This window comes from Bos taurus, chromosome 25, assembly GCF_002263795.3.
Source record: "Bos taurus isolate L1 Dominette 01449 registration number 42190680 breed Hereford chromosome 25, ARS-UCD2.0, whole genome shotgun sequence".
NCBI classification, from domain to species: Eukaryota; Metazoa; Chordata; class Mammalia; order Artiodactyla; family Bovidae; genus Bos; species Bos taurus.
This window is the reverse complement of record NC_037352.1, coordinates 27,279,442-27,306,983: the sequence shown is the minus strand read 5'-3', so window position 1 is coordinate 27,306,983 and position 27,542 is coordinate 27,279,442. Positions and strand designations below refer to the sequence as shown.

Genomic DNA, 27,542 nt, shown 5'->3' with positions numbered 1-27,542 from the left:
ACAGGTTCGATCCCTCCTTGGGGAGAGAAAATCCCACAGGCTGCCGAACACCTAAGCCCACGCGCCACAACTACTGAGCCCGAGTGCCACAACTAAACACTCCGCAACTAAGATCAGATGCAGCCAAATAAACGAATTTTTTTTTAATGTGGTATTTCTGGAGAGTATTGTAGGATGAGTAGGGCAGGGAAGGGAAAAGCCATTCCTAGTGGAGAGTTGCATAATGTGGGGTGGGTGCAGGGACCCCAAGAGTTCAGTAGGGCCAGAGTGTAGACATATGTGTAGAGAAGGCATAAGATGAGGCTGGAGGGGGACTTCCCTGGCAGTCCAGTGGTTAGGACTCTGGACTTTCACTGCTGAGGGCCTGGGGTTCAATCACGGGTGGGTGAAATAAGATCCCACAAGCCTCCTGTAAGCAACTTGGAATCCTTGGAAATTTTGAAAAACTGAATCACATGATCATACTTGGATTTTTAGAAAGATTTTATGGGTCCATCAAGACTAAAGGCTGGACAGGCAGTGAGAAGATTGTCATTGTTTACTTGCTCAGTCTTGTCCAACTCTTCGTGACACCATGGAATGTAGCCTGCCAGGCTCCTCTGTCCATGGGATTTCCCAAGCAAGAATATTGGAGCGGGTTGCCATTTCCTTCTGCAGGGGATCTTCCTGACCCAGGGATCAAACTCGCAACTCCTGCATAGGCAGGCAAATTCTTTACCTCTGAGCCACTGGAGAAGCCCATGTGAAAGTGTAGTCGCTCAGTGGGTGTCCGACTCTTTGTGACCCCGCAGACGGTAGCCCACCAGGCTCCTCTGTCCATGGGATTCTCCAGGCAAGAATATTGGAATGGATTACCATTCCCTTCTCCAGGGGATCTTCCCAACCCAGTTATCAAACCCTGGTCTCTAGAACTGCAGACAAATGATCAGTCGTCTCTTGACACAGATTTAATAAGGAAGGAGTCAGACTGTAATCGCGTTTATTCACGCTGCTGGATTTGACCATCAATGAATCCCTTCACTTAACAGTTTTATTTTCTAACAAGAAAGAGTTTCTCAGACGAATTCTCTCTTGTGTCCCAGAGCCAGGGCACAACAGGCCTTCCTCTGGGAGACACAGCCAGGAGTGTACCCCCAGCCAGATCCTTTCTTACCCTACACCTTCCTCTCCCCTCCACCCCCAGAAAATTCCCACACTGGCGTCAGTTGCCAGAGGGTCCCAGACTTCACACAGCGGCATCAGCAGCAACCCCACTGGCGATAGCAAATGTCCCCAGGCCTTCATCCTTTCTTAGGATGGGAGGGGCAGCAGTTCCACCTGCCTGAACCCCCAAAGCCTCTCCCTCCAGGGAAGAGGGGCTCCCACTCTTGGCTTCAGTGGTTATTTTAGACCCAAAGGCCTAAAAAAATGTTCATACTTAAGGAAGCAACTCGGGAAGGGAGGGTGATGAGATGGGGGCTTCCTCTGCTTCACAAGCAACAGGCCCCAGGGCAGGGCTAGCATCAGGCTCTTTTTCTTGGTTGGCAACTGGGGGGTGTCCTCCACATCTGAGACACTCAGTCAACATAATCCAGAGGCAAAGGGCAATAAATGGGGGGTTGGTTTATTCACCCAGCAAAGGCTCTGGCTTCCCAGGAGGCACTAGTGGTGAAGAGCCCGCCTGCCAATGCAGGAGACGTGGGTCCGATCCCTGGGTCAGCAAGATCCCCTGGAGAAGGGCATGGCAACCCACTCCAGTAGTCTTGCCTGGAGAATCCCATGGACAGAGGAGCCTGGCAGACTATAGTCCACAGGGTCGCAGAGAGTCGGAGACAACTGAAGCACTTTGGCACACAGGCTCTGACAGTTTTTAAATGGCTGTGTGTGGCCTGGAAGAATGTATTTTGGGTTTTCTGTGCCTCATGGCTGACAGCTTCGTGATAATTCTGTGTAAGAGCAAGCTGACTGAACAGAAGGCCGGCTGAGTCAGCAAGGCTTCAGGTGTGATCCAGCTTGTGAGAGGCAGCATCAGGGGTCCCCGAGGACTTGCTAGAAGGGCCCACTTTTGACCCACCCCCGACCTACTGAACCAGAAATTCTGCCATCTGGGCTTTAGCCAAGGCATTCCGAGGTGCTTTGAAAAGGTGATTTTGGTACAAATGCTCCAGTCGGAGAATCACCCCAGTGGAAGGCCTCTTGCGGTGGTGAGACCAGACCAGACCTCGGAGGCCCCCCAAGGCGGAAAGGACCCGGGAGGCTTCCGGGCCTCCTGACTCCCACAGAGTTCTCCAGCTGCTCCCCTCTCTCCTCCCCAAGCCCCCTGACCCTTCCTCAATCTCAACTTCTTCCCCGATCGCTGGGGCTTCCCAGTTTGCCAGCTAGAGTTTCTCCATTGACCTGACTTCAGGTCTCCCCTTCCCATTACCACCCCAACCCCTGGCGGGCTGTCTCCAGCACATGCTAACCCCCAACTTCTCAGAATGTTTGGAGTCCCGTCCCCAACCCCCTCCGCCCTGCCTTCAACCTCGGCGACCCCGACCAGACCGGCAGGGCCCCTCACCCCTCCCCGAACCCGACCAGCAGCTCAAGCCTCCGAGCCGGAGCCGCTGCTGACTTCGGGCCCCACGAGCAGCAGCGGCTGCGCATTTTTGCCCTTGTCGTGCCAGCACACATCGAAGAAGGGGTACACGGGCCCCGGCAGGCGCTCATGGAAGGCGAAGAGCAGCTCCAGCGCGTCGGGGTCGCTGGCGTCGTAGAAGGAGAGGACGCCGTCGCCGAAGCTCAAGTAGATCCCGATGCGCGTGGGCCGCCTCTCCGGGGTGCGCAGCGCGCGCGGCTCCTTGGCTTCGACGTGAGCCTCCAGGATCTTGCCGTCGCGCAGCCCGAGCAGCCAGAGCCCCTGCGAGGGCACCGCGTGCAGCCGGCCGCGGCGACCGGCCTGGGCGCCGATCACGCCCAGCGCCCAGCGCGGCTTGTCGCCCACCTCCACCTCCCAGTAGTGCTCGCCCTCGGAGAGCAGCTGGTGCGTCACCACCGCCACCGCCTTGTCGAACTGGCGGGGGTCCTCTCCGGCCGGCGGCGCCTTCTGCTCCGAGCACTCCACGCAGCGGCCCGAATTGGACAGCACGAGGCTCGGGTGCGCCGTGCTCGGGTCAAAGGTCAGCTCCTGCCGCGCTGCCACCGAAAGGAAGCGGGTCAGACCCTGAGGGTGGGCTTCCCTGCGAGCCTTCTCCCAACCTGCCTGCTGGGGGTACAGCTCCTCTCATTCTCCCAGCATCTCTGGGCAGTGAGCCCGCCTTCCGCTTACTGACTCGGGCCAAAGGCCACACCTCTCAGGGCTTCAATTTGTTCAGCTGTAAAATGAGGCCATAATTCCCTCCTTCCAGGGTTGTGGGGAGGACTAAGTGGATACAAGGCCATGGCACTCAACATCTAAGGCCTTAGAGCAGGAGATAGTCAGGAAGCCTGGTCCTAAGATAGTCTCAACCTCACCCGGCTGTGTGACCAAGTCAGGTTTGACCAGTCTCTGGGCTTTAGTCTTCTCTTGGCTAAAGCAGAGGTCCCTTCATTCCCCCCAGTGAGGCCAGGTATACATCGCCTGGAGCTCTAACTCCCCAGTGGGCTCTATCTCTTGCGGAGAAGAAGCCCTTGGGTCTCCCGGGCCACAGGACAGAGTCAGTGTCTGACCCCAGGGTTCCAGCTCCGCAGGTCCTCAGCTCCCAGTGAGCAGGGCATATCGCCCCACTGGTGGGGCACAGCAGGGGCAGGGACGGTCCATGAGTCTTGCAGGGCTCAAACCCAGGCCCCAGCTTCCCCTGCTGCCGGCAGCAGCATCCTTTCAGTAAGCAGGACTTACTGTCAGGACTTCCCTGGTGGTCCAGTGGCTAAGACTCTGCACTCCCAATGCAGGGTGCCTGAGGTTTGATCCTGGTTGGAGAACTAAAATCCTATAGCCAGGAACTAAAGATTCCACGTGCCACAGTGAAGATGGAAGAGCCATCATGCCCCAGCTAAGATCCAGTGGCACAGCCAAAAAAAAAAGCAGTGCCCTCTCCATGTCAGTCACCCACCTGAAAACCCCATGCCCTTTAAAGTCCTTCTCTGAGCACAGGTTACAAGGGTACTAACCCCGAGGGAAAGGGGCAGTGGGCACCTTCTAGGGTGATCTCCCCAGTTGGGATTGAGAGGCCTCTCTGTATGCGGCTGGGGCCTCCCATCAACCACACCATCACAAGCACAAACCCAGGGTGGGCCCCTCCCAGTACCTGGCATCAGAGCCCGGAACATCTTCCTCCACACCTGGAATTTGAAGTCATCTGAGATGATGGGCAGCTGGATGTCCAGACGGGCAGGTGGTGGTGACTCTGCCAGGATCTTCTGCAGCCTGGGGGTGGGGAGAGGGGAGAAAGGGTCAGTGAAGGGACTCCCTGGAAGAGACACAGAGTAGGGGGAGGGCAAGGGGCAGTACCCAGAAGACAGGAGGAAGGAGCTGTGGTCAAGTTCCAAGATGTGCCCCCCCTCATCATACCCTGGTTTAAAGCCCTTCTGTTTTCATTTGTTTGGAAAGATGAAAAAGGTGTGGAGATGGATGGTGGTGATAGTTACACAACAAGGTGAATGTACTTAATGCCACTGCACTTAAAATGTACCCCCCAAAAAAAAGGTTAAAATGGGGAATTTCCTGGCAGCCCAAGTGGTTAGGACTCTTCCCTTTCACTGCCAGTCCCTGGTCAGGAAACTAAGATCCTGCAAGCCACGCAGTGAGGCAAAAAGAAAAAGAAAAAAACTTGGTTAAAATGGTAAATTTTATGTTATGTATATTTTGTTGTTTTTGTTGTTTAGTCTCTAAGTCATGTCCAACTCTTTTGCGAGCCCATGGATTGTAGGAGATCAAACCAGCCAATCCTAAAGGAAATCAGTCCTGAATATTCATTGGAAGGACTGATGCTGAAGCTGAAACTCTAATACTTTGGCTACCTGATGCAAAGAACTGACTCACTGGAAAAAAACACTGATGCTGGGCAAGATTGAAGGCAGGAGAAGGGGATGACAGAGAATGAGATGGTTGGATGGCATCACTGACTCGATGGACATGAGTTTGAACAAGCTCCAGGAGTTGGTGATAGACAGGGAAACCTGGCGTGCTACAGTCCCTGGGGTCACAAAGATGGACACAACTGAGCAACTGAATTGAACTGGGTTAGGGTTAGTCCATGGGATTTTCCAGGCAAGAATACTGGAGTGGGTTGCCATTTCCTCCTCCAGGGGATCTTCCTGACCCAGGGATTGAATCCATGTCTCCTGCATTGGCAAGCAGATTCTTTACCACTAAGCCACCAGGGAAGCCCATGTATATTTTACCAGTATTTTTTCAAAGCCTTCTCTTGGGATAAGGTCCAGCTCCTCCCCCTTCACAGTTTGGCCCCCTCCAGCCACACCAGCTTCATCTTCGCTTCCTCTTAGCAGTCTGCACTTGCTGTTCCCTCTGCCTCCAATGCTCTTCCACCAACTCTTTACTTGTATACTATGTCGCTTCAGTCATGTCCGACTCTTTGCAACCCTATGGACAGTAGCCCACCAGCCTCCTCTGTCCATGGGATTTTCTAGGCAAGAATATTGGAGTGGGTTGCCATGCCCTCCTCCAGGGGATCTTTCCAACCCAGGGATCAAATCCGCGTCTCTTACGTCTCCTGCATTGGCAGGCGGGTTCTTTACTGCCAGCGCCACCTGGGAAGCCTGTTCACTCCTTCAGCATCCAGCTCTAACATGCACACCTTTGGAAAGCCTGGCCCAGCCACCACCCCCCACCCCCACTCCCCCGACAGCAGCACTGAGTGATGCCTGTGTCCCTGCCCACATCTGTTTCCAGCAGTGGTCTGGGAGGTCCCTGAGGAGAAAGACAGGTCAAGTTCATGTCCGCACAAAGTGCAGGGGAATCCCAGTGGACTGAATAGGAGGAGAGGGTGAACCAGCCGGTGTCCCTGGCAGACAAGGGCAGGATGGGAACAGGGGCAGGGCCAGGCTGATCTCACCTGCTGGTCACCAGGCAGTATTTCTGGAAAGAGAGAAAAAGAGAATGGAGATGAACAGGCAAGGGGGACACTGGGGGGCTTCTGAGGCTGGGGCAGAACACAGAAATGCTGGGTGCGGGGTCAGGAAGAATCAGAAAAGACAAAAGAAACCCAGAATTCAAGGCCACCCCTACCTTTACTGCTATGTGAATTAGAAAAAATACACCCTTCCTAAAGAAACTAATTCCATCTGATAAAGTGTCCTAATAAAAATGCAGACCTACAAGGTCTATGATACAAATGATGCCCTCTTAGATACAGCGTCCTTGGGCAGTGCCCCACCTAAACAACCAGAAGGGCCATCCTGGGGCGCACCCCTCCTCAGTGTGTGACCCTGGCTCATCCCTGCCTGTCTCTGTACCTTGGGGTCCCTATGTGACAACGGAATGAGGTCTCCAAAGCCTAAACCCTGGCTGAGGGGCAGAGGGAAGCCATCCAGTGCTCACCATGAGGAACTCTGTCTGAGGCTTGTCTGCCACCTCCTCCAGCACCTTCTCCATCTGCCGCAGCTGCTCCAGGTAAGAGTTCAGGCTCCCCAGCTCCCGCCGCAAGGCGACCCCCGCCTCACCCCGCACTCGCTCGGCTTCACGATCCAAGGAGCCTTCCAGGGCAGCCAGGAACAAACGCATCTTGCCCAGTTGTTCCCCCACTGCCCCCCTGAACTGACGCACCGTCTCCTGGGGGGGCAGACAGGAAAGAGCATTTGCCTGGGGACCCCCAGCCTGGACCCCTAGTCCCTGGGCTTTGCTGGGACGAGTCCCTCACCTCCACTTCCAGCAGCTGATGCTCCAGCAGGCCCACGCTCTTCTCCTTCCGCATACAAGCCTCCTGCAGCTGCATCTTCTGCTGTGGGAGCTGCGTCTGGTGGGGGGAGGGCAGATATAAAGAAGTGATGCTACCGCCCACCTCCCCCACCAAACCCATACCTCCCCGCCTTAACCTGCCCCCTCTGGCTCAGCTTCAATGCCAGCTCCTCTTTCCCCGCCTTAACCTGCCCCCTCTGGCTCAGCTTCAATGCCAGCTCCTCTTCCAGCCAGGCTGGCAACTTATCATCCCCCAAACACAGTTGCTGGTCTCAAGCACTTGCCAGTACCGGTTCTGAGGTCTGGAATATCCCCCCCTCCCATTGTCTATCTCCATTAAGTCCTCCCCAGCCTTGTCTTTCCTGATTGCATCCCCCCAGCAGGCAGCCCTTCAGCATAGATCTTTGGGAAGACGATTATCACAGATGTAGTTGGGTCTCCTCCCCCAGAGAGGTAAGGGCTTGGCGTATAGCGGGTTTCAGGGGGTAGTGGAGGACGTGTTCAGGAGACAGGCAGCCTCCTATTCCTGTCCTTCACCCTATACCTAAAAGCAGAATCTTAGCAAAACCCTCTAACCAGCCTCCCTGCACACTTGTAGGCTCTAAGGGTAGTAGTGTAATGTGAGTTGCTCAGTCGTGTCCAACTCTTTGCAACCCCATGGACCCACCAGCCTCCTCTGTCCATGGGATTCTCCAGGCAAGAATACTGGAGCCATTCTCTTCTCCAGGAGTTCTTCCTGACCCAGGGATCAAACCCAGGTCTCCTGCATTGCAGGCGGATTCTTTACTGTTTGAGCCACCAAACAGAGTTTCCCTGGTTCTGAGGGTAGGCAATTGAATAAAAATGTCTTCTGGGACTTCCCTGGTGGCCCAATGGTTAAGACTCTCAGCTGCCAATGCAGGGGGTGTAGGTTCTATCCCTGGTTGAGGAACTAAGATCCCACAGGCAGTGCAGCATGGCCAAAAGCTTAAAAAGAAAGTCTTCTGCATGGACAAACCAAACAAACCTGTGGGCCAGCTCCTACTCTCGGTCTGTCAGTTTGGGATCCTGAAATGCAGGCATAGGGGAGTTCTTAATACCTCCAGCCAAAGCCAGTTTGCTGGGAGGTGCACGGCCCTGGAATCAGACTGTTCCAGTCCTGTCGCCCTGACTTCCAACCTCAAATTTCCTCTTTTGCAGAATGGGAACGGTTATCCCCCACCTACCTTACCTGTGGTTTTGGGGACAAATTGGCAGCCTCCTCCCCACCTCCTCTAAAGGAAACTAGGAGACCCTCTAGGCACTGTTTGCTATAAATCCCCACTGAAATTGGACCATGGGCTACTGCGGCCAGCTGCCAGGTCAGTCTCCTTCCCCAGACATCTTCCAGGGCCACAGCCCTGTCTGCTGCTGGACAGGGTGGCCCTGGAGGCTCTCAGCTGTTTGAGGTTCATGGGTGACAGAGCTGAGCCACGGGGACCAAGCACAACGGCACCCTAGAGGCTGGGGGCTGAACAGAGAAGGTTCTTGGAACATCCCATGGTGAGGAAGTGTGGGGAGCAGTGCTCAACACAGTGCACGATGGGTCTCACCGACAGGCTGGTGTCCTTCTACTCCAAGGCAAGCAGGAGGCCACATGACTTTGGGGGTTGTGAGTCCCCCGTTGCCCAGCAGATCCCATTCAACCACTCTTGAGTCTTGGCACATGGTCTCTGGACTAACCCCTCTTCCTCCCCAAGGACCCAGGTGTTCTGCCCTACCCCAGGTTTCTTGTCCCTCATGTGGCTCAGATGATAAAGAATCTGCCTGCAACGTGAAAGTCGTGGGTTCGATCCCTAGGTTGGGAAGATTCCCTGGAGAAGGAAATGGCAACCCACTCCATTATTCTTGCCTGGAAACTTCCATGGACAGAGGAGCCTGGCAGGCTACAGTCCATGGGGTCACAGAATCAGACACACTTTCACTTTTCCCCCTCCTTCCAGGTATCTCTACTTCAGACCTCCAGCTACTTGCTCCCTGGGGCTTAGGGTGGACTGATGCAGACTCTGAAAGACTGTATCCTAACCCGCCTGCCCCTTTGAGGCTTCTGGACTCCCTGGTGCCCCGTTCCACTTCATGGACTCTCTTCTCTTTTTGCAGATAAAGATGGATGAGGATAGGCGTTCTGGGGTCACCAGCAGAGGGGAGCCTGGGTTGGGTGGGCTCCTGGGAGGAGGAGCCTCCTGCAGTGGGCTAGGAGACTACCAGCCAGCACCCCGAGGGACTGGGAAGGCTGGAGTACGAGGGACGGTGAGGCTGGGCCCCTGGAGGATTTGGGGGCCTTAAGGGCGGGGTCTACCCCATCTAGAAGTCTGGAGACTAAGGAGATGTGTCTTGCAACGCTGAAGGTTATGGGCAAACATTACCACCACCACCACCACCCTCAACAGCCGCCTGGAGCAGAGAGTGGCAGCTTCTCCATCGCAGAGACCGTGGACTGCTCCGAGCCTCCGGACTCCGCCTCCACCAGGCCCTGCACCTGTCGTTTATTCTTCCAACAACCCTATAAATGGCTTCATGACATATCTCCCTGGGCCTGTCCTGTGCTACACTCCTGTAGCTCTACACGCGTGTGATCTGCCACACGTACGCCAGGCGAGCCAGCGTGTGCCTGCGTCTCCATTTGCCAGTGTCTGGGCATCCGCGGAGATGGCAAACCTCGGGGCACGCACACTGTGTGTGGAGCCTGGAGGCGTTCAGAACTTCCAGCTCCAACCACAAAAACAGCCTGCACTTGGGTCTCGGTACCAACCCGGGGCTGTGCACTGAGTTGCGCGCGCAGGCGTGCCTTGGCCTCCCAGGTGAGGCTCCATCTGGTAACTGTCAGGTCATTACAAATTTGGTAGCTCCAGGGGCGCGGGAGCCGGGCGGTCCCGGACAGCGAGGCTCCTCTTATCCAGGGCTACGCCCAGCAGCCGAGCCTGTTCGCGTGGGCCGCAGGCACCGACCCTGTCCTCCGCTAGGGCCCCAGCGAGGCAGACTCCGCTCTGCCGCTGCGCTCTTCTCGCATCCCCGCGTGTGCTCCAGCGACCGCGCTCGTCCAGCCGAGGCCGGTCTCCGAGCGCTTCTTCCAGGCTCTGGTCTCCGCCAGGCCCCGCCTTCAGCTCATCTTCCCTAGCCGCCCCGCCCCGCCCCGCCCCGCCCGCGTCCCTGGCACCTCCAGGGGCCCCGGGCCCTGAAGTTGAGGCCGGATCGGCCCGACCCCGACCCGTCCAACCATCCCATCCGACCCCGATCCCCGCCGGAGGGGCCCGCACCTTGAGGCGCGCGTGGGCTTCGGCGGCCGGCAGCAGGCGGTGGCCGCGGTGGGAGCCGAGCGAGGCGCACACGCCGCACACGAGCGCGCGGTCCTGCTCGCAGTAGATGCTCAGCGGGTCCAGGTGCTCCTCGCAGTGGCCCTGCGGCACCTGCGCCAGCCCCTCCACCAGACGCGCCAGCTGCAGGTTGGTGCTGAGCGCCTGCGGCCGCGTGGGAGCCTGGCAGCTCGGGCAGAGCACCGTGCCGTCCGCCGCCGGCTCCCCGGCCACGCGGCTCAGGCAGGCGCGACAGAAGCTGTGGCCGCACTCGGCAGTCACGGGCGCGTCGAACAGCTGCAGGCACAGCGGGCAGGACAGCTCCTGGTGCAGGAGGCCGGGCGCGGCCGACATGGCGGGCCTGCGTGGAGGAGGGGTCCGTCAGGGAGGCGAGACCCGGGCCCAACCTCTAGAGGCCTCTCAACCCACACAGAAAGGGACTCTGGCTCAGGCCAAGGGAGAAAGGGAGACTCCCTTTCAGGCCCAAAGGCAGCCTCAACTGCAGTTCTCGTCCCCAGCCCACCCCTCCACCCCACCCAAATAGCCCCTGTCAGGGACCTGGCTCAACCCCTGTTCCTAAACTTGAGGCTGGCTTTCAAACCCCGTCCTACCCACAAATGTCCTTCCCCTGACTTGGCCCCTGGCCTCAGCCCCAATCCCAAATTCTCCAGTGTCCCTGCCCTCTCCTCTCACCTCTCTAGGACTCGAAGCAAGCCCCTGTCCCCGTGTCCCTCCCCTTCCCCTTATCCCCAGCCACCATCCCCCACCAGGACCCCAGGACTCACAGGTCTGGCTGGAGATCTTGGCTAAAAAGAGACTCCCAAGAGGCCCAGTCAAGGTCAAGCCTAACTGTAGGTGGCTCCGAGCTGTGTCTGAAGAAAAGCAAGCACCAAGCTCAGAGCAAGGACGTGGGCACCACGGGTGATTGGCGCGCGGTGAAGAGCAGACAGACCCTCCAAGGCTGAGCCCTGGCCCCAGGACTATATATAGCTTGCCCGGCCCATCCCCTCACATCACTTCTGGAAACTGCTCTAAAAGTGAGGACTGAGCGGTCAGCGGACAAGCGTCACATGGCAAAGCCACCTGTCCTGGCCCATCACACTCTGCTGTCCCCTGCCCAGCCTGGAGCCAAAACTCAGAGCTAGCAGAGAGACAGGGCCTCTGAAACCACAGAAAAGACAGAAACATGATTGGAAGGAGTCTCCGCTTTCTCCCCAACTTCACCATTTCCAGCCTCCCCTGTTCCCTCCCTGTGGCCCCCTCCCCAGCTTATCACCCACTTATTCCCCAGACTTAAGGCACAAAGTCACACGGGACAGAATCTCCTCCAACCCTGAAAGCTTTCCTTCTTGCAGGACTGAGGGCAGGGTCTTTCCCCAGCTGGAGTTTCCAGTGCTCAGCACAAGCCCTAGAGCCACGTGGGCCTCCCTGAGTGCTCAGGAAAGGAACGACAGAGGGACAGTTTAATTAATGAATGAACTATATCCAGAGCCGGAGGTTGAAACTCCATCCTGCTCTGGGAGCCTCAAGGCTTATCCTTCAAATCTCAGTGTAAATTGCATTCAGCATAAAAACCAAAGTCCTCTTACCCTGTTCGTCGCTGACCTCTCCCCCTGCTCACTCCAGCCTTGCCCTTTGCACTTCTAACCCCTCTGCCTGGAACATTCTTGAAAACCCTATTATTGGAAGCTGCTGCATAGCACAGGGAGCTTAGTCTGATGTTTTGTGATGACCTGGAAGGGTAGGATGAGAGGATGGGAGGACAGCTCAAGAGAGCAGGGATGTATGTATACTTAGAGCTGATAAACTGTTGTACAGCAGAAACTAACACAACATTGTAAAGCAATTATATCCAATTAAAATATAAATAAAACACAGTTTTCGCATGACCACTTCCCTCTCTCCCTCAGATCTTCCCCAATGTCACCATTTTCAGTGGGGCTTTTCCTAACTCCCTGATTTTAAATCTCACATCTTCCTTCCTCGATTTATTTTTCTCCATAACATTTATCACAATCTGACACATACATATTTCACTTGTTAGTTTCTTGTCTGTCTTCTCCTACCAGAACATAAATTTTGTTCACTGCTCCTTTCTAACTTCCAACAAAGTCTGGGGCACACAGCAGTTGCTCAGTAAACACTCAATGAATGAAAAATCACAAGGACTCCCTCTGTCCTTCTCTTCTGACCTCTCAGCATTTTCCTGGATTTATTTCCCCCTCGACCACTCTGTTTCTCTTAGTTTGAGTTTCCATAAGAGTCAGATCAATTGTCCTATGAGAGTAACCAGACACCCCCACCACAGGTGAAAAACAAGGTGGAATTATTTCCCCTGATTATAAAGGAGGAGGCAGCTGTCCCCCCCTCCCCTTCTTCAAGGTCATCACACTCCAACTTTTTGGCAAGTAAATAAATCTCCCCAGAAGCCAGAGAGCTCCTAGCACACCTTCTGTTTTGTGGCTCGCCTCTGAGTTCTGCGGCTCATTCCATCTTTATTTTTAGTTAATTAATTAATTTGGCTGCATCGGGTCTTGGCTGCTGCATGCCAGAATCTTCATTGCATCATTTGGAATCTTTCATTATGGTGCACTCTAGATGTGGTGCTTGGACTTAGTTGCTCTGCAGCATGTGGGATCTTTCTCCTGGAGGAGGAAATGGCAACCCACTTCATTATAGTGCCAGGAAAATCCCATGGACAGAGGAGCCTGATGGGGGGGGGGGGAGGGGAGGGCAGGGGGCAGGTACAGTCCATGGGGTCGCTAAGAGTTGGACATGACTGAGTGACTGAATACACACACATATGGGATTTTAACTCCCCGACTAGGAATCAAACCCATGCCCCCTGCATTGTGAGGCAGATTCTTAACCACTGGACCACCAGGGAAGTCCCTCATTCCTTAAACACTTGCCTGTTAAGTTCTTGCATGTTGCATGCTGGCCAGCTTAGGAAGCTGCTCCAGGCTTCCTGGTACCTTGGGGGCTTAATCTGGGAACTTTGCTCAGGCTGTAATCATTTGGGCGTCTCAGGAAGAGATAAGTGAGGTTTTATGATTCTTTTGGATCAGAGCAATTAACTATATTAAAAGCTGTATTATATAGCACCATCCTTATGGCAGAAAGTGAAGAGGAACTAAAGAGCCTCTTGATGAATGAAAGAGGAGAGTGAAAAAGTTGGCTTAAAACTCAACATTCAAAAAAATAAGATCATAGCATCTGGTCCCATCACTTCATGGCAAATAGATGGGGAAACAATGGAAACAGTGACAGACTTTATTTTCTTGGGCTCTTAAAATCACTGCAGATGGTGATTGCAGCCATGAAATTAAAAGACGCTTGCTTCTTGGAAGAAAAGCTATGACCAACCTAGACAGCATATTAAAAAGCAGACATTACTTTGCCAACAAAGGTCGAGTAGTTATGTGTGGATATGAGAGCCGGACCATAAAGAAAGCTGAGCACCAAAGAACTGATGGTTTTGAACTGTGGTGTTGGAAAAGACTCTTGAGAGTCCCTTGGACTGCAAGGAGATCCAACCAGTCCATCCTAAAGGAAATCAGTCCTGAATATTCATTGGAAAGACTGATGCTGAAGCCGAAACTCCAATACTTTGGCCACCTAATGCGAAGAACTGACTCATTGGAAAAGCCCCTGATGCTAAGAAAGATTGAAGGCAGGAAGAGACAGGGATGACAGAGGATAAGATGGTTGGATGGCCTCACTGACTTGATGGACATGAGTTTGAGCAAGCCCTGGGAGTTGGTGATGGGCAGGGAAGCCTGGCATGCTGCAGTCCCTGGGGCTGCAAAGAGTCAGACACGACTGAGCAAATGAACTAAACTGAACTAAATTAACTATATAAATGACTACAGATATAATTCTCCTGATTACGTGGATAACCATAGGGAGGTAGGGAGGTATGGCTTTTTCCCAGAACCCTGAGAAATCCAGGGAAGTTCCACTTCTCCAAACAGGAAGCGGGTTGGAGATGAGAGCCCACCTGTAGCATCTTTCAGCTACAATATAAGGATAAGTAGGATAATAACCCCCACTCCAGTACTCCTGCCTGGAAAAGCCCATGGACGGAGGAGCCTGGAAGGCTGCAGTCCATGGGGTCGCTGAGGGTCGGACACGACTGAGCAACTTCACTTTCACTTTTCACTTTCATGCATTGGAGAAGGAAATGGCAACCCACTCCAGTGTTCTTGCCTGGAGAATCCCAGGGACGGGGGAGCCTGGTGGGCTGCCGTCTGTGGGGTCGCACAGAGTCGGACACGACTGAAGTGACTTAGCAGCAGCGGCAGCAGGATAATAACCTCATTCCTGGAAGTTTGTTATGAAGATGAAATTATTATCTAGATAAATAATAAACTAAATAGGTAATAAACTGAGTAAACACCAAGCAGAGTGTTCTGGCACCAACGATTTAGGAAGCTATGACTGCCAGTGTGTGTGTGTGTGTGTGTGTGTGTGTGTGTGTGTGTGTGTTCAGTCATGTCCAACTCTTTGGGACCCCACGGGTTGTAGCCCATCAGGCTCCTCTGTCCATGGGATTTCCCAGGCAAGAATACTGGAATAGGTTGCCACTTCCTCCTCCAGGGGATCTGCTCGACCCAGGGATTGAACCCGCATCTTTTGCATCTCCTGCATCTGTCCACAATGTGAGAGACCTAGGTTCAATCCCTGGTTGGGAAGATTCCCTGGAGAAGGAAATGGCAACCCACTCCAGTACTTTTGCCTTGAAAATCCCATGAATGGAGGAGTTTGGTGCAGGCTACTCTCCATGGGGTCGCAAAGAGTCTGGCACTTTCACTTTCACTTTCCTCCTCCAGGGGATCTGCTTGACTCAGGGATTGAACCTGCATCTTTTGCATCTCCTGGACTGGCAGGCAGATTCTTTACCATTGAGCCACCTGGGAAGCCCCCTGACAACTGCCACTACAACATTCAAATCTTGACTCTGCTCCTTCCTCATTGTGTGACCTTGGGCAAGTCATTCAACCTGATTTTCTCATCTGTAAAATAGGGATCACATCAGGATTATTATCAAGACTATTGGATTGTTATGAAGATTCAACAGGCCAATTCATAGAAAACTTTTTGAACAATGTCAGGCCCATACAAAATGTTCAATAAATGTTGACATTGATATTATTACAATTACTACTATTAATTTTTCCAATGCATCTTCCTTACACTCCAGTAGGGTCAATAACACCATCCCCACTTCACCGATTGGGAAACTTAGGCTAAGAAACTGTAACAATGACAAAAGCACAGTCTGTACTAGCCCTGTTCCAAGCACTACACAATTCTTAATCCATTTATAACCTCATAACAATCCCATCATTGCTCCTATCTTAACTGAAGCCATGAGGCACCAAAAGATTAAATGCCTTGCCCCATGTCTTGGCAATCTATGGTCCTTCTGGCCCCAGGGGGGCAATCTGGCTCCAGCAATCAAAGAATTACTTCTGTTGGGGGCAAGGGGTCACGTCACACCCAGGAAACATCTTACCAACCCCAGCTGGTCTGGTTTAGTGCAGGGGGCAAGAAGCTTGGCCTGAGGTGAGACCTGGTGGTTCTTTCCTGCCAGGAGTCAAAACTCAGAACTCTGAGTACTTCCCCCAGAAAAGGAGGGTCAAGGGAGCAGGGATTCCCATGGCTTCCCAGAGAGTTGCCCAGGGCTCCTATCCCCCACCTCCACAAGGGAAAGCCACTCTCCAATCTCCAAGAATGAGCTGGCTCTGGGTCTACCTCCTGGGGGTTCCCTGGAGAAGCCACTGTTCTCAGAGCACCAATACCTGTGGCCTGGTGAGTGCAGACTCCAGAGAAGGGCTGTGACCACACTGAGTCATGCAGCAAAGAGGCAGAGGGTTTGGGAACCCAATCTGAGTGGGTCTGATACCCCTCATCACTTGCTTTTCCCACTATTCCACGGTCTTCTGAATGTGCTCTCTAAGTTTCTCGAGCATTCTGCCAAGAGGAGAATATTAACATTATCCTTTCTAGTATTGCAACATCTGCCCTCCTAAGGGCATGTCTGGACAGTCTGGAGGAGGCTTATGTTCCCAGATGCATTATCTCTCTAAGAAATCTATCGGTTTTTTTTGTCATAAACATACAGTTTTTTTTCCTTTTTTATTGGAGTATAGTTGCTTTACAATATTCTGTTAGCTTCTGCTGTGCAGCAAAGTGAATCAGCCATATGTGTATACAAATATCCTCTTGGATTTTTGGATTTTCTTGCCTTTAGGTCACCGTAGAACACTGAGTAGAGCTCTCTCTGCTATACAGTAGGTTCTCATTAGTTATCTATTTTATACATAGTGGTGTATATATGTCAGTCCCAATCTCCCAATCCACCCCACCATCCCTTCCACTTTAGTATCCATACTTTGTTCTCTATGCTTGGGTCTCTGTCTCTGCTTTGCAAATAAGTTTATCTATACCATTTTTCTAGATTCCATATATATGCATTAAATGCGATATTTGTTTTTCCCCTTCTGACTTACTCCATTCTGTGTGACAATCTCTTGGTCCATCCACATCTCTGCAAATGGTGCGATTTTGTTCCTTTTTATTGCTGAGTAATAGTCCATTGTATATATGTACCACATCTTCTTTATCCGTTCCTCTGTTGGTGTACATTAGGTTGCATTGGAATTTGTCAATTTTTGAAAACAAAAGTGGTACTTTTAGGATGTAGTTTGGAATTTGAGCCCAGGAGTCAGGTGGCTCCATCTATATTTCCTCATGTTTCACCAGGGCAGGCTTTCAGAGGGCTTTCTGAAAACTTCAGTTTCCTCCTCTGTAAAGGGGGACAGACACACATACCTCATGGGGCTGTTGGGAGAATTAAGTGAGATTATGCATGTTAAGTGCTTAGCACATGCCTGGAATATAGTAAATTTGAAAAATGGAAGCTACTGTTACTGTTCTTAGTCTCCTACAGCACCTACCACGAGGCTGAGTACATAGTAGATCTTTAAAATTTTTTCTTAATTTTTAAATTTTTTATTGAAGTATAGTTGACTTACAATGTTTCAGGTGTCCAACAAAGTGATTCAGTTACACGTGTGTGTGTGTGCGTGTGCATGCATGTGTGCTCAGTCATGTCTGACTCGACCCCCTGGATGAGGAACAGGTTTCTATGATTCTAGACTCTCGGATTCATTTGTCATTTCATGAAGTCTCACTGAGGCAGAATCTGTTCAGTCTTGTGCTGGGTGCTGTGGACCTGAAAGGGTCTTCAAGGAGCCCTCAGTCTGGTGAGGAAAGCAGAGTGACCAGACAACTGTATGACAGTGAGAAAGGGATCAGAGGGGTATCCAGCCAGTGTGGCCAAGGGATAATTCATTTTGCACAGAGAGAACAGAAAAGCCAACTGGGAAGAGCAGACAGAGGCCAGGCCCAGAAGCCAGCCAGCCAACCTGCATGGTCCCTCAGTTATATGACCTTGGGCAAGTCCTTCAACCTCTCTGAGCCTCTTCTCACTTACAAGAGGGCCACTGTTCCCTATCCCAAAGGGACTGTTGGGAGGCTGAGAAATACTGCATGTGAAGGATCACAGACTATATACAGGGCTCATATTTTTATTATTTCTTAGACAAAGTGACTCCTGATGCATCTTGGAGGAGAGCAGGAACACATCAAGCAGACCAGGAGGGGAAAGAGGCCAAGCAGAGAGCAACTTCCGCACTTGCAGAAGTCCAGAGGCCAACGGTGCTGCTGAGGCAGTTAGCAAGAGCCGTAAAGGCCCTGCCAGAGAGCTTGGACTTGATTCTGGGGGCACTGAGATCACAGGAAGTTTACAAGCAGAGGAGGGACAGGATCAATATGTGGACTAGGAAGATGTAGCCTTCTGGCCACAGTGCACAAAAATCAATGGAGAGGCTCAGGGAACATTGGCTGCTGGACCATAAGTGCCACCCATGGTGAGGATATTGGTACACAGTACTCCCCAGCCCAGCCCATGGAGGGCAGCATGCACATGGATGGGGAGCAGGCCCTGCTACTCTGCCGGAAGCTCTTGAATACGTGTTGCACATAAACACAGCCTCAGTCATTTCTTCATTCAGCAAATCTTCACTGAGCATCTGCTCTCTCAGGCACTCTTTTTTTAAGTCAAACTCTATTTTATTTTTAACTTGTATTTGGCTGTGCTGGGTGTTTGTTGCTGCTTGTGAGCTTTCTCTAGTTGGGGCAAGCAGGGGCTAGTCTCTACTTGCTGTGCGTAGGCTTCTCCTTGCGGTGGCTTCTGTTGTTGCAGAGCATGGGCTCAAGAGCACATGGGCTAGCTGCCCTGCAGCATGTGGAATCTTCCCAGACCAGGGGGAACCGTGTCCCCTGAACTGGCAAGTGGATTCACCACGGGACCACCAGGAAGTCCTCCCAGGTACTCTCTTGATGCTGGAGATTCATCAGTGAACCAGGCAAGGTCCCTGCCCTCCTAGAACTCACGTTTTGGTGGGGAGATGGGTACCCACTAAGCGAATAAATGTCTAATAATGTCAGGATCACAGCACTAGAAGGAATGGCAATCGTTACAACCCAGCTGACAGGGGGAAATGTAGGATCCCTATACCCACCTAGGAAAGAGCCAGGATTGAAACTGAAGACTGTATGGCTTCAAGCCCACAGCAGTGAAAGCATTGAGTCCTAACCACTAGACTGGCAGGGAATTCCCAAAACTGCCTCTTTCTGAGGAGCTTATGTGGAAGGTAGGGCTTCCCTTGTGGCTCAGCTAGTAAAGAATCCGCCTGCAATGCAGAAGACCTGGGTTCAATCCCTGGGTTGGGAAGATCCCCTGGAGAAGGGAATGGCTCCTCACTCCAGTATTCTGGCCTGGAGAATTCCATGGACTGTATAGTCCATGGGGGTCACAAAGAGTCGGACACGACTGAGCAACTTTCACTTTCACTGTGTGGACGGTCCACCTTTAGTTACTGGTATTGTATCTCCCTTGAGCCATGAGGCCTATTCACTCATTATTGATCCCACAAAAGATTTATTGAGCTCCTATAGGCCCAGCACTGTTCTGGATGCTTCAGATTATAACAATGAACTGGACAAGCATATTTACAGCCTATCAGGGAAGACTGATGCTAAACAAATACACAGAGCTGGTTGCAATTTATAGTCACAATTGTTATGAGAGCTACAAATAAGTAGCAGGTGTTTTGAATTGGAGAGAGTCTGAACTTGGTCTCCAGAGAAAGTAACATTTACCTTAAGACCTAAAATCTTGAGAGTTTGTTAAACAAAGTGTGAGGGAAGAGAGTTCCAAGTGAAGGGAATAGCATGTGCTGAGGCTTGGAGAAGCAAAGGACCCTGGCACAGTTTGCGGAACTGAAAGGACAATGTAGCTGGAACTCAGAGACAGAATGGGGGCAGGATGTGGTGCAAGATAAGGCTGGTGTGGTCCACAGGGGCAGAGCAGCAGGGCCCTCCCAGCCACGTGAAAGGCAAGTGAAGGGTTCCAGCCTCGGCTTGGCCTCCAACACCAACCCACGCCACCTTGCATGTACTCTTCTGGGTCAAGCCCCTTGACCCCAGAATGGCTCTCTACCCATGACTTTCCCCTCAGCAAAGAATTTTGTCAACCATTACAAGTGTCTCTTGTCATCAATTTCCAAGAAATTCAGTTCCTGGGGGACCAAATCCTGGCTCTCCCAGGAAGTATTTGGCAAGGTTTCAGGCACCATCAGGTTTCCCTGCTGGCTCAGATGGTAAAGAATATCACTGCAATGCGGGAGACCTGAATTCACTCCCTGGGTCAGGAAGATCCCCTGGAGAAGGGAATGGCTACCGGGTGGACTACAGTCCATGGGGTCACAAATTGTCAGACACAAATGAGCAACTAGCACACTTTTTTCAGGCACCATCAGGTAATCCATGTTATGTTGGAATATTTACAAAGTGGACAAAGGCGTGTTATCATCCCCATTTTGTAGATCAGGAAACTGAGGCTCAAAGAGAGAAAACACACATAGTTACCTATACCCTCTTTTTGACACCTCATTTCTCCCCAGTTTGTGGAATTTGGGAAGCTACCTGGTTCTGGCTGTTAGGGTTCTGATTCTATGACATGTGAGAGGGGATGCTAAGATTTAGGGAAACATGGAGATTTCAGGGCTCTAAAATTCCATGATTCAAAGCCCTGATGCTCCAGTAAACCAGGTTCCTGATTTGGCTAGCTAGTCCAAGCCTAGAGAATCAGGCACCACCCATGAGCCCTTTTCCACTGGTCTCCTGGGCGCCCCCCTCAGAGATCAGCCAAAGGATGAGATCTGGGCGCCCCCCGATGGCCAGGAGAGGATGGGAAGGTGCGGGATAGTAGGAAGTCTTACACCCGAGGGCAACGTTCTGGGGCAGAGACAGGAATTGAGAGAAGGCGGGGAGTTTCTGGTCCCGCCCCAGAGAAGGCTTTCCAAAGGGCAGACACCCGGAGTGAGCGGAAGTGGAGTGGAAGGACCCCGGAGACATGGGGTGCACACGCGATGCCATCCTGGATGCGCTGGAGAACCTGACAGCGGACGAGTTCAAAAAGTTCAAGATGAAGCTGCTTTCAGTGCCGCTGCGGGAAGGCTATGGACGCATCCCCCGGGGGACCCTGCTGCCCCTGGATGCCGTGGACCTCACCGACAAGCTCGTCAGCTACTATCTGGAGGCGTACGGTGCCGAGCTCACGGCGCTTGTGCTTCGCGACATGGGCATGCAGGAGGTGGCGGAGCAGCTGCAGGAGACCATGAGCAAGGGTGAGCACGCCCCCGCCACACTCCTCCGGGGTCCAGGCCAGTCTCCCTTCATCTGCACCCTCCTCCCAGCCCTGTTTGCCTCTCAGGGCACTTTCGCTTCCTGTTCCTCCTACCCCTTCATAAAAACTTCTCCTGCTGGGGAGGCTTCCTGCACTGGGTACTGACCTTGGCTTCCGGACCGAGACTTCAGAAAGAATTGGAGACACCATTGAGCATTTTCTTACAGGCCCTAGAAACGTGCTAGCCGAGGTCAGGGACCCTCTCCAGAAGACAGCCAAGCCAGGTAAGGCCTTCAATCTCTGATCTCACCTACCTGGGCACCTCACCAGCCCTGCCCCACCACACCCCTGCACAGCCTAAATCTGTTGTCAAGGCCAAGAGCATTCAGGGAGTGCAAAGTTAGGCCAACTCTTCCCACTCACCTACTTACACTCCTGGGGCCAAGTCTGGCTGAAAAAGAGGTAAGGTTAAAATGGAAGCCTGGCATCCCACTCTCTGTAGGTCCTGTTGAGCCCTGCCCCTTGGGTTTGCATTCAGGGCAACTTGAAGGAAAAGTGTTCAAGAGGGACAGACAGGCTCCAGTGCCCACCCTGGGTGCCAGCTCCGCCCCTCTCCTCCCTCTCGCCCCAGGACTGCACTTTGTGGACCAGCATCGGGCGGCTCTCATCGCACGGGTCACAGTCGTGGATGGGGTGCTGGATGCCCTGTATGGGAAGGTCCTGACAGAGGAGCAGTACCAGGCAGTGCGGGCGGAGCGCACTAGTTCGGACAAGATGAGGAAGCTCTTCAGCTTTTCTCCAGCCTGGAATATGACCTGCAAGGATCTGCTCCTCCAGGCGCTGAGGGACACCCAGCCCTACCTGGTGGACGACCTGGAGCAGAGCTGAGGCTCCTTCTCCAGCAATGGCTCCCACATACCACCCCTGGCTGTTCCAGCCAACTTATTTGGAATCTCTGATTTTCTCATACACAATACATGAAAATCCCACTTGTACTTGGTGTGTTTTCCTACTTGCAGCCTGGAAGCACATGTGGGCCTGAGCTACATATCCACGTGCAGGGCAGCAGGCTCCCCAAACACTTCACCCTTCCTGCCTCAAGTCACATGGAATAGTCCCTCATTCACCATTTGGTGGCTCCTTCGATGCCACCCTAAAGGGTCTGCCCTTGAGACCTGTGAACCATGAGTTAACCTTGTGGCCAAGGTCTAAAAATTAAAATAGAGATACAATCAAAGGGTCTGGAATTGTGGGGGGCCGGATTTGACAAGGAAGCCTGGCATGCCGCAGTCCATGGGGTCACCAAGAGTCAGACACGACTAGGGACTGAACAAGATCTGACAGATGCATTTAGAAACAGACTAGTCTACAAAGTTTCTCTTTCATTTTTCATAGGGAAAAAACTGCAAAATTAGAGCCATTTTCAGGAGAAATGATGAAAGTGAAAAGTGAAAGTGAAGTCGCTCAGTCATGTCTGACTCTTTGTGACCCCGTGGACTGTAGCCCACCAGGCTCCTCTGTCCATGGGATTCTCCAGGCAAGAATACTGGAGTGGGTTGTCATTTCCTTCTCCAGGGGATCTTCCCGACCCAGGGATCGAACCCGGGTCTCTCGCATTGGAGGCAGACACTTTAATCTGAGCCACCAGGGAAGCCTAAAAAATAAGAATACTGGAGTGGGTTGCTATTCCCTTCTCCAGGAGACCTTCCCGACCCAGGAATTGAACCTGGGTCTCCCGCATTGTAAGCAGACACTTCACCGTCTAAGCCACCAACAGGAGAACACAAAGCAAGTATTCCTAGGGTTCCTTCAGCCACTGACACCAGTGGGCTTGGCTGCTCCCTCCCACTCCCTGCCAAAAGGGATTATAGGTTACACTTTGCCCAGAAAACATGCCAAACACAAAAGCAAAACTTCAGGAAATGACTTCCAGCAGCTGTTTCTTCTCTTGATGGAATTGTGTCAACAAAAGAAAATAGTATTTATTTCTAGAAAACAGCACCTTAAGGAGTCTTTCCAGAGGCTGTTACGGAACCAGCATCCTAAGACACATCCTGGGTACACTTTGCACCCCAATTCTTTCTGGCTTGGAGGAGTGGATGCAAAGCAACAGGCAGACACCAAGGAGGTCAGATACTCCATACACAGGAGTCAGATCATCAGACTTGGGGATGCAGGTATGACAGTCCAGGGTGTGCCATTCACAATGACACCAGCGCAGAATGAACAAAGCCGTATGAAGGCTTCACTTGGAATACCTTCCCTAGACACAAGAACGAGCAAATGCAGTGTTTATTCTCCACGCCCACCCCACCCCCACCACACACAGTCTGTGAAACGTTTCCCTACTCTGATTACTGAATCACTAGAGCAATGGGAGAAAACAAGTGGTTTGCTGTAGGAGGAAGCTACCAAGAAGCTAAGCTAATGGCCACTGTCAAGGCTACGCAGTCACGTGAGACTGCTTCTAATGGTATTTAGGACTGACCAAGAGGAAAGCTGAGCTTCCCCCAGTGTCCCCCTCAGTCCCAACACTCAGGACCCCGTGGACTCATCTTGTCGCTAGCCACCCAATAAAATGAATGCAGGTGCTCCCCATTGCATCTCAGCCCTTTTCTGCCAAGTCTTAAATCTATAAACCAAGGCTTATTCAACCTGAGACATTTGTTCACTTATGTTCTACAACAACCTTACCACTTTCCAAACCAGAAGTTGTCTTCCTTTTACTATGCTTGTACCCTGGCATATGACAACAGCCGCAGCCTAACCAGAAAACAAGAAACCCTAGCATGTTCCATAAGGCCCAGATGGAGTCATTCTTTCAGCTCACATCCAAATACCTTCACTGCCCCCATCTGGTTTATTCCTTCATGTCTTACCCACAGCAGGCCTCTGACCTCCCTGCTTCTGGTCAAACACCATCAAGGGCCTGAGTGATCAAAACTGATGATGGAAACGGACTCCCTCCTAACACTAGGACACCTGAGCCCGCCTTCTGGCCGGACCCTGAATAACCCCATCCAACCTCTCCTGCCTTTCTCATCACATAGCCCCGGATCCCAACACTGCTTCCTCACACCCCATGCCCTACCTAGCACACCCTGGGCCCTTAGACCTGGACACCTTGAAACCCCGCCCCGGTCCTCACATGCCCACAGGTGGCCTTCCTCTGGGCTCCAGCAGCACTCCCACCTACTGCCCTGTGGTAGAGCGAACCACACTGTCATATTTTTACACTGGGCTCCCCCATTAAACTCCCCCCAAAAGACAGCTTTTCAACCTGTGTCATGCTTTGAATTTGAAAAATAATAAATAGCAGTTACTGTGTATGTCTAGTGTCTAATAGGTAATTTTTTTTTTAAAGACTTCATAGAAACTTAATGTTATGGAGATGGAGCCATAACTAACACTTCCCTGCACAGCAGATGCTCAAACAGAGCAGCTACGAAATCCAGTACAGGCCTGAGGCAAGACAAGGGTCTAAGAAACAGCTCCCCTAAGTTCAAAGACTTCTTGGGGGCTTTCTTTTTCCTTTTTATTGGGGTGGGGAGGGAGGGAGAGTAGGGTGAGGCTCAGTTCTACCAGCCACAGCATACTAGTTAAGGACACAACTTCTACAGCCAAATAATATTCAAATCTCTGGTCCACCTCACTCACCAGTTATGAAACGTAAGGTCAGTTTGTACCTCAGCATCTCCAGCTATAAAGTAAGGATAACAGGACGTAACTCATCACCTAGCAGCAACTGGCCCATTAGTGTCAACAGTGATCTCCAGGATACTTTTGTTCCTAGTTCAATGGCTCCAAAAAGCACCGGAAACAATGGACATTTTCTGCCCAAACCTCTAAGCATCACAAGACTGAAATAAGAGCAAATGGAACAAATCGTCTGTGTTAGCTGGGCCTGTGCTAACTAGAAAAACCCATATGCAGGGCCCAGCCTTCCCTGAGTGACCTTTTTCTTAGCTCCTGGCTCAAACTGTCTACAGAGAAAGTTTTATACAAAATCAAGTTCCCCTTCACAGAGGGGGCAGGGGGTGGGGGGTGGTGAGCAGACGAGTCCCTACAGAACTTCAGAGTCTGGCTCTAAGAGTGTGCTGCTCAAACAGCACCATCAGCATTGCTAGAGAACTTGTACCCCACAGGGACCTCCAAGCTAAATCAGAACCCACTGCCAAGTGGGTTCACATGTATATCCAACTTAAGACACATTGCCAGAGAGGACTTGCTTTGCCACCTTGGTCAGACGGCCAAGGTTTGCAGAAGCCAGCCCTCCTCGTGGCTCCAATGGTAAAGAATCTGTCTGCAACACTGGAGACCTGGGTTTGATCCCTCGGTCAGAAGACTCCCTGGAGAAGGGAACAGCAACCCACTCAATTCTTGCCTAGAGAATCCCAACGGACAGAGGAGCCTACCAGGCTACAGTCCATGGGGTTGCAGTCAGAAACTACTGAGCAACTACACTGCCACTTTTTTCAGGGATTTGGCTTGCTGGTGACTCAGACAGCAAAGAATCTGCCTGCAATGCAGGAGACCTGGGTTTGATACCTGGGTCGGAAAGATCCCCTACAGAAGAGAATGGCTACCTACTCCAGTGGGCTTCCCTGGTAGTTCAGCTGATAAAGAATCTACCTGCAGTGCAGGAGACCCTGGTTCAATTCCTGGGTTGGGAAGATCCCCTGGAGCCCAGAACAGCTACCCATTCCAGTATTCTTGCCTGGAGAATTCCATGGACAGAGGAGCCTGGTGGGTTACACCCCATGGGGCCAACGAGTCTGACAGGGCCAACACTTTTCACTTTCATTCAGGCAAAGAGCACACAGGATGGGGCCACTCCCCTTCTACTTCTGGGAAACAAAACAAAGTACCCATGGCTGATGTATGGCAAAAACCATTACAATACTTTAATAATCCTTCAACAGAATTTTTTAAAAAGTGGCCATCAGGCTAAATCTTAAGACAAGTTCTTAACCCTGAGTGGTCTGCACTGCAGAGCCCCAAGGATCCTGCCGGGAACAGCCACTGAGAAGCAGCGCGGGTGCAACGCTGCCACCCTGTGGCACGCCTGCAGGACGCTGCCTGAAAAGCCTGGCTCCTTGTTCCCTTGTTTCTTCTTCCCTGGTTTCTTCTCCCTCCTTGGCATTCTCTATCCAGAATCGCCTGAGCTTGGTCCCCCACTACACAAGCAATCTCCAATCAGACCCCATGGTCCTAGCTCCTTTTTTGTCTCCAATCTCCATGTTGCTGGCTCTCAATCGTCCTTCCTGTTAAAAGAGCCCTCCTCACTAGCACCATTACCCAGATTTAAGGTTAAAACCACAATCCAACAAGCTGAGAGCACAATCCATCCAGAGCACTATTCCCAGACCCAATCTCATGACACTTCTGTTCCTGCCTCAAAACTGTTAAGAATTTTTTAACCAATTAAGGACCAACCTATGTATAGTAAAGGGAACTCTGTTCACGTCCCAGCCTGGATGAGAGGGGAGTTTACGGGAGAATGGATACATGCGTATGTATGACTGGGTTGCTCTGTTGTGCACCCAAAATTATCACACGTAATTAGCTATATCAATATTAAAAAAATAGCGATTTTAGATTCAATGGTCTCCTAAAGCTTTAACAGCCAACACCATAAGGATTGTGAACCAGTCAACTTCTACAAGCCCAGAAGTCAAACCTGATGGCAAGTTCCACCTGACACTACTTCCTCAGTTCTTATACGTATACCCAGAACACGAAGACCACTGCATGGGGGAGGTGAACAGATTTTTGTGGAAACCTGTTGTCTAAAATTATTAACAACACAAAAAGTTAAAGATGGAAGAGTCAGTTTTGAGGGCCCAAAGGCAGGAAAGGTAGTCAGTTCTGGAAAGGCTGGAGAGCAATGGCTGTGATGGACCCGAGCTGAGCCCCCGAGACTAGTACTCGGAGTAAGACCTGGTAGAAAACCCCTGGTAGGGAATTCCCTGGCAGTCCATGCTTCCACTGCAGGAGGCACACGTTCAATACAGGTCAGACTAAGATCCCGCACGATCTCATAGTACGGCCAGATAAATTCAGTTAAAAAAATTTTATTAAACCCTGGTGGATGATTGACTCAATGACCTAACCTCTGCACTATATTGTCTGAGCTACTGAAATCCAGTACATGATGGGGGGCAAAGGTGAAAAAGATTAAGCAATCAGGCAGTGGCAATCAGACCTGCAGCACACTTCTCCCCACCCACCCGTAACATTCTCCCCCTGGCTTCTTCCTAAGTTAGCCTGTCCCAATTCAGAAACGCCAGATGCCTAGTGCTTCCAGACTGCAGGACATTTTCGGTAACTCAGTTAACATCTATTCTTTAGAACTTAAAAGACCAGCCTACAACCCTCATCAGAATAACATGACCGACTACCACCAGCCAGGTGCTGCTTACAAGGAAATACAGGATCCAAAGTTCAAACCCCTCAGGGTCTATTTTTTCCACCAAAGGATGAACTGGCACTGGAATCAACCACCAAAACATTCCCTCAGTTGCTATTTCTCTCTTCACCCATCTCTACCCATCCTCCTGAAAGTCCCCCGAACTAATCTACCCACGAGACACTTGGGTCTTTTACTTGACCACATCAG

At 51.8% G+C, this 27,542-nt stretch overlaps 2 protein-coding genes across 2 annotated transcripts; one reads left to right on the top strand and one right to left on the bottom strand.

The window, feature by feature from the left end:
* Window positions 1-962: 962 nt before the first annotated feature.
* On the bottom strand, window positions 963-11,203 carry TRIM72 (tripartite motif containing 72). Its single transcript, XM_002698073.6, has 7 exons — window positions 10,950-11,203; window positions 10,129-10,525; window positions 6,816-6,911; window positions 6,497-6,727; window positions 6,012-6,034; window positions 4,245-4,363; window positions 963-3,153 (listed from the first exon to the last, which is right to left on the bottom strand). The coding sequence occupies exons 2-7, from the start codon at window positions 10,516-10,518 to the stop codon at window positions 2,564-2,566; spliced, it is 1,449 nt and encodes a 482-aa protein (XP_002698119.2). The 5' UTR covers window positions 10,519-10,525; window positions 10,950-11,203; the 3' UTR covers window positions 963-2,563.
* Window positions 11,204-20,584: 9,381 nt separating this feature from the next.
* PYCARD (PYD and CARD domain containing) lies at window positions 20,585-21,918 on the top strand. The gene is given in 3 exon segments (NM_174730.2): window positions 20,585-20,924; window positions 21,151-21,207; window positions 21,555-21,918. Coding segments are annotated over 3 exon segments (588 nt in total). The 5' UTR covers window positions 20,585-20,650; the 3' UTR covers window positions 21,812-21,918.
* The last annotated feature ends 5,624 nt before the right edge of the window (window positions 21,919-27,542 follow it).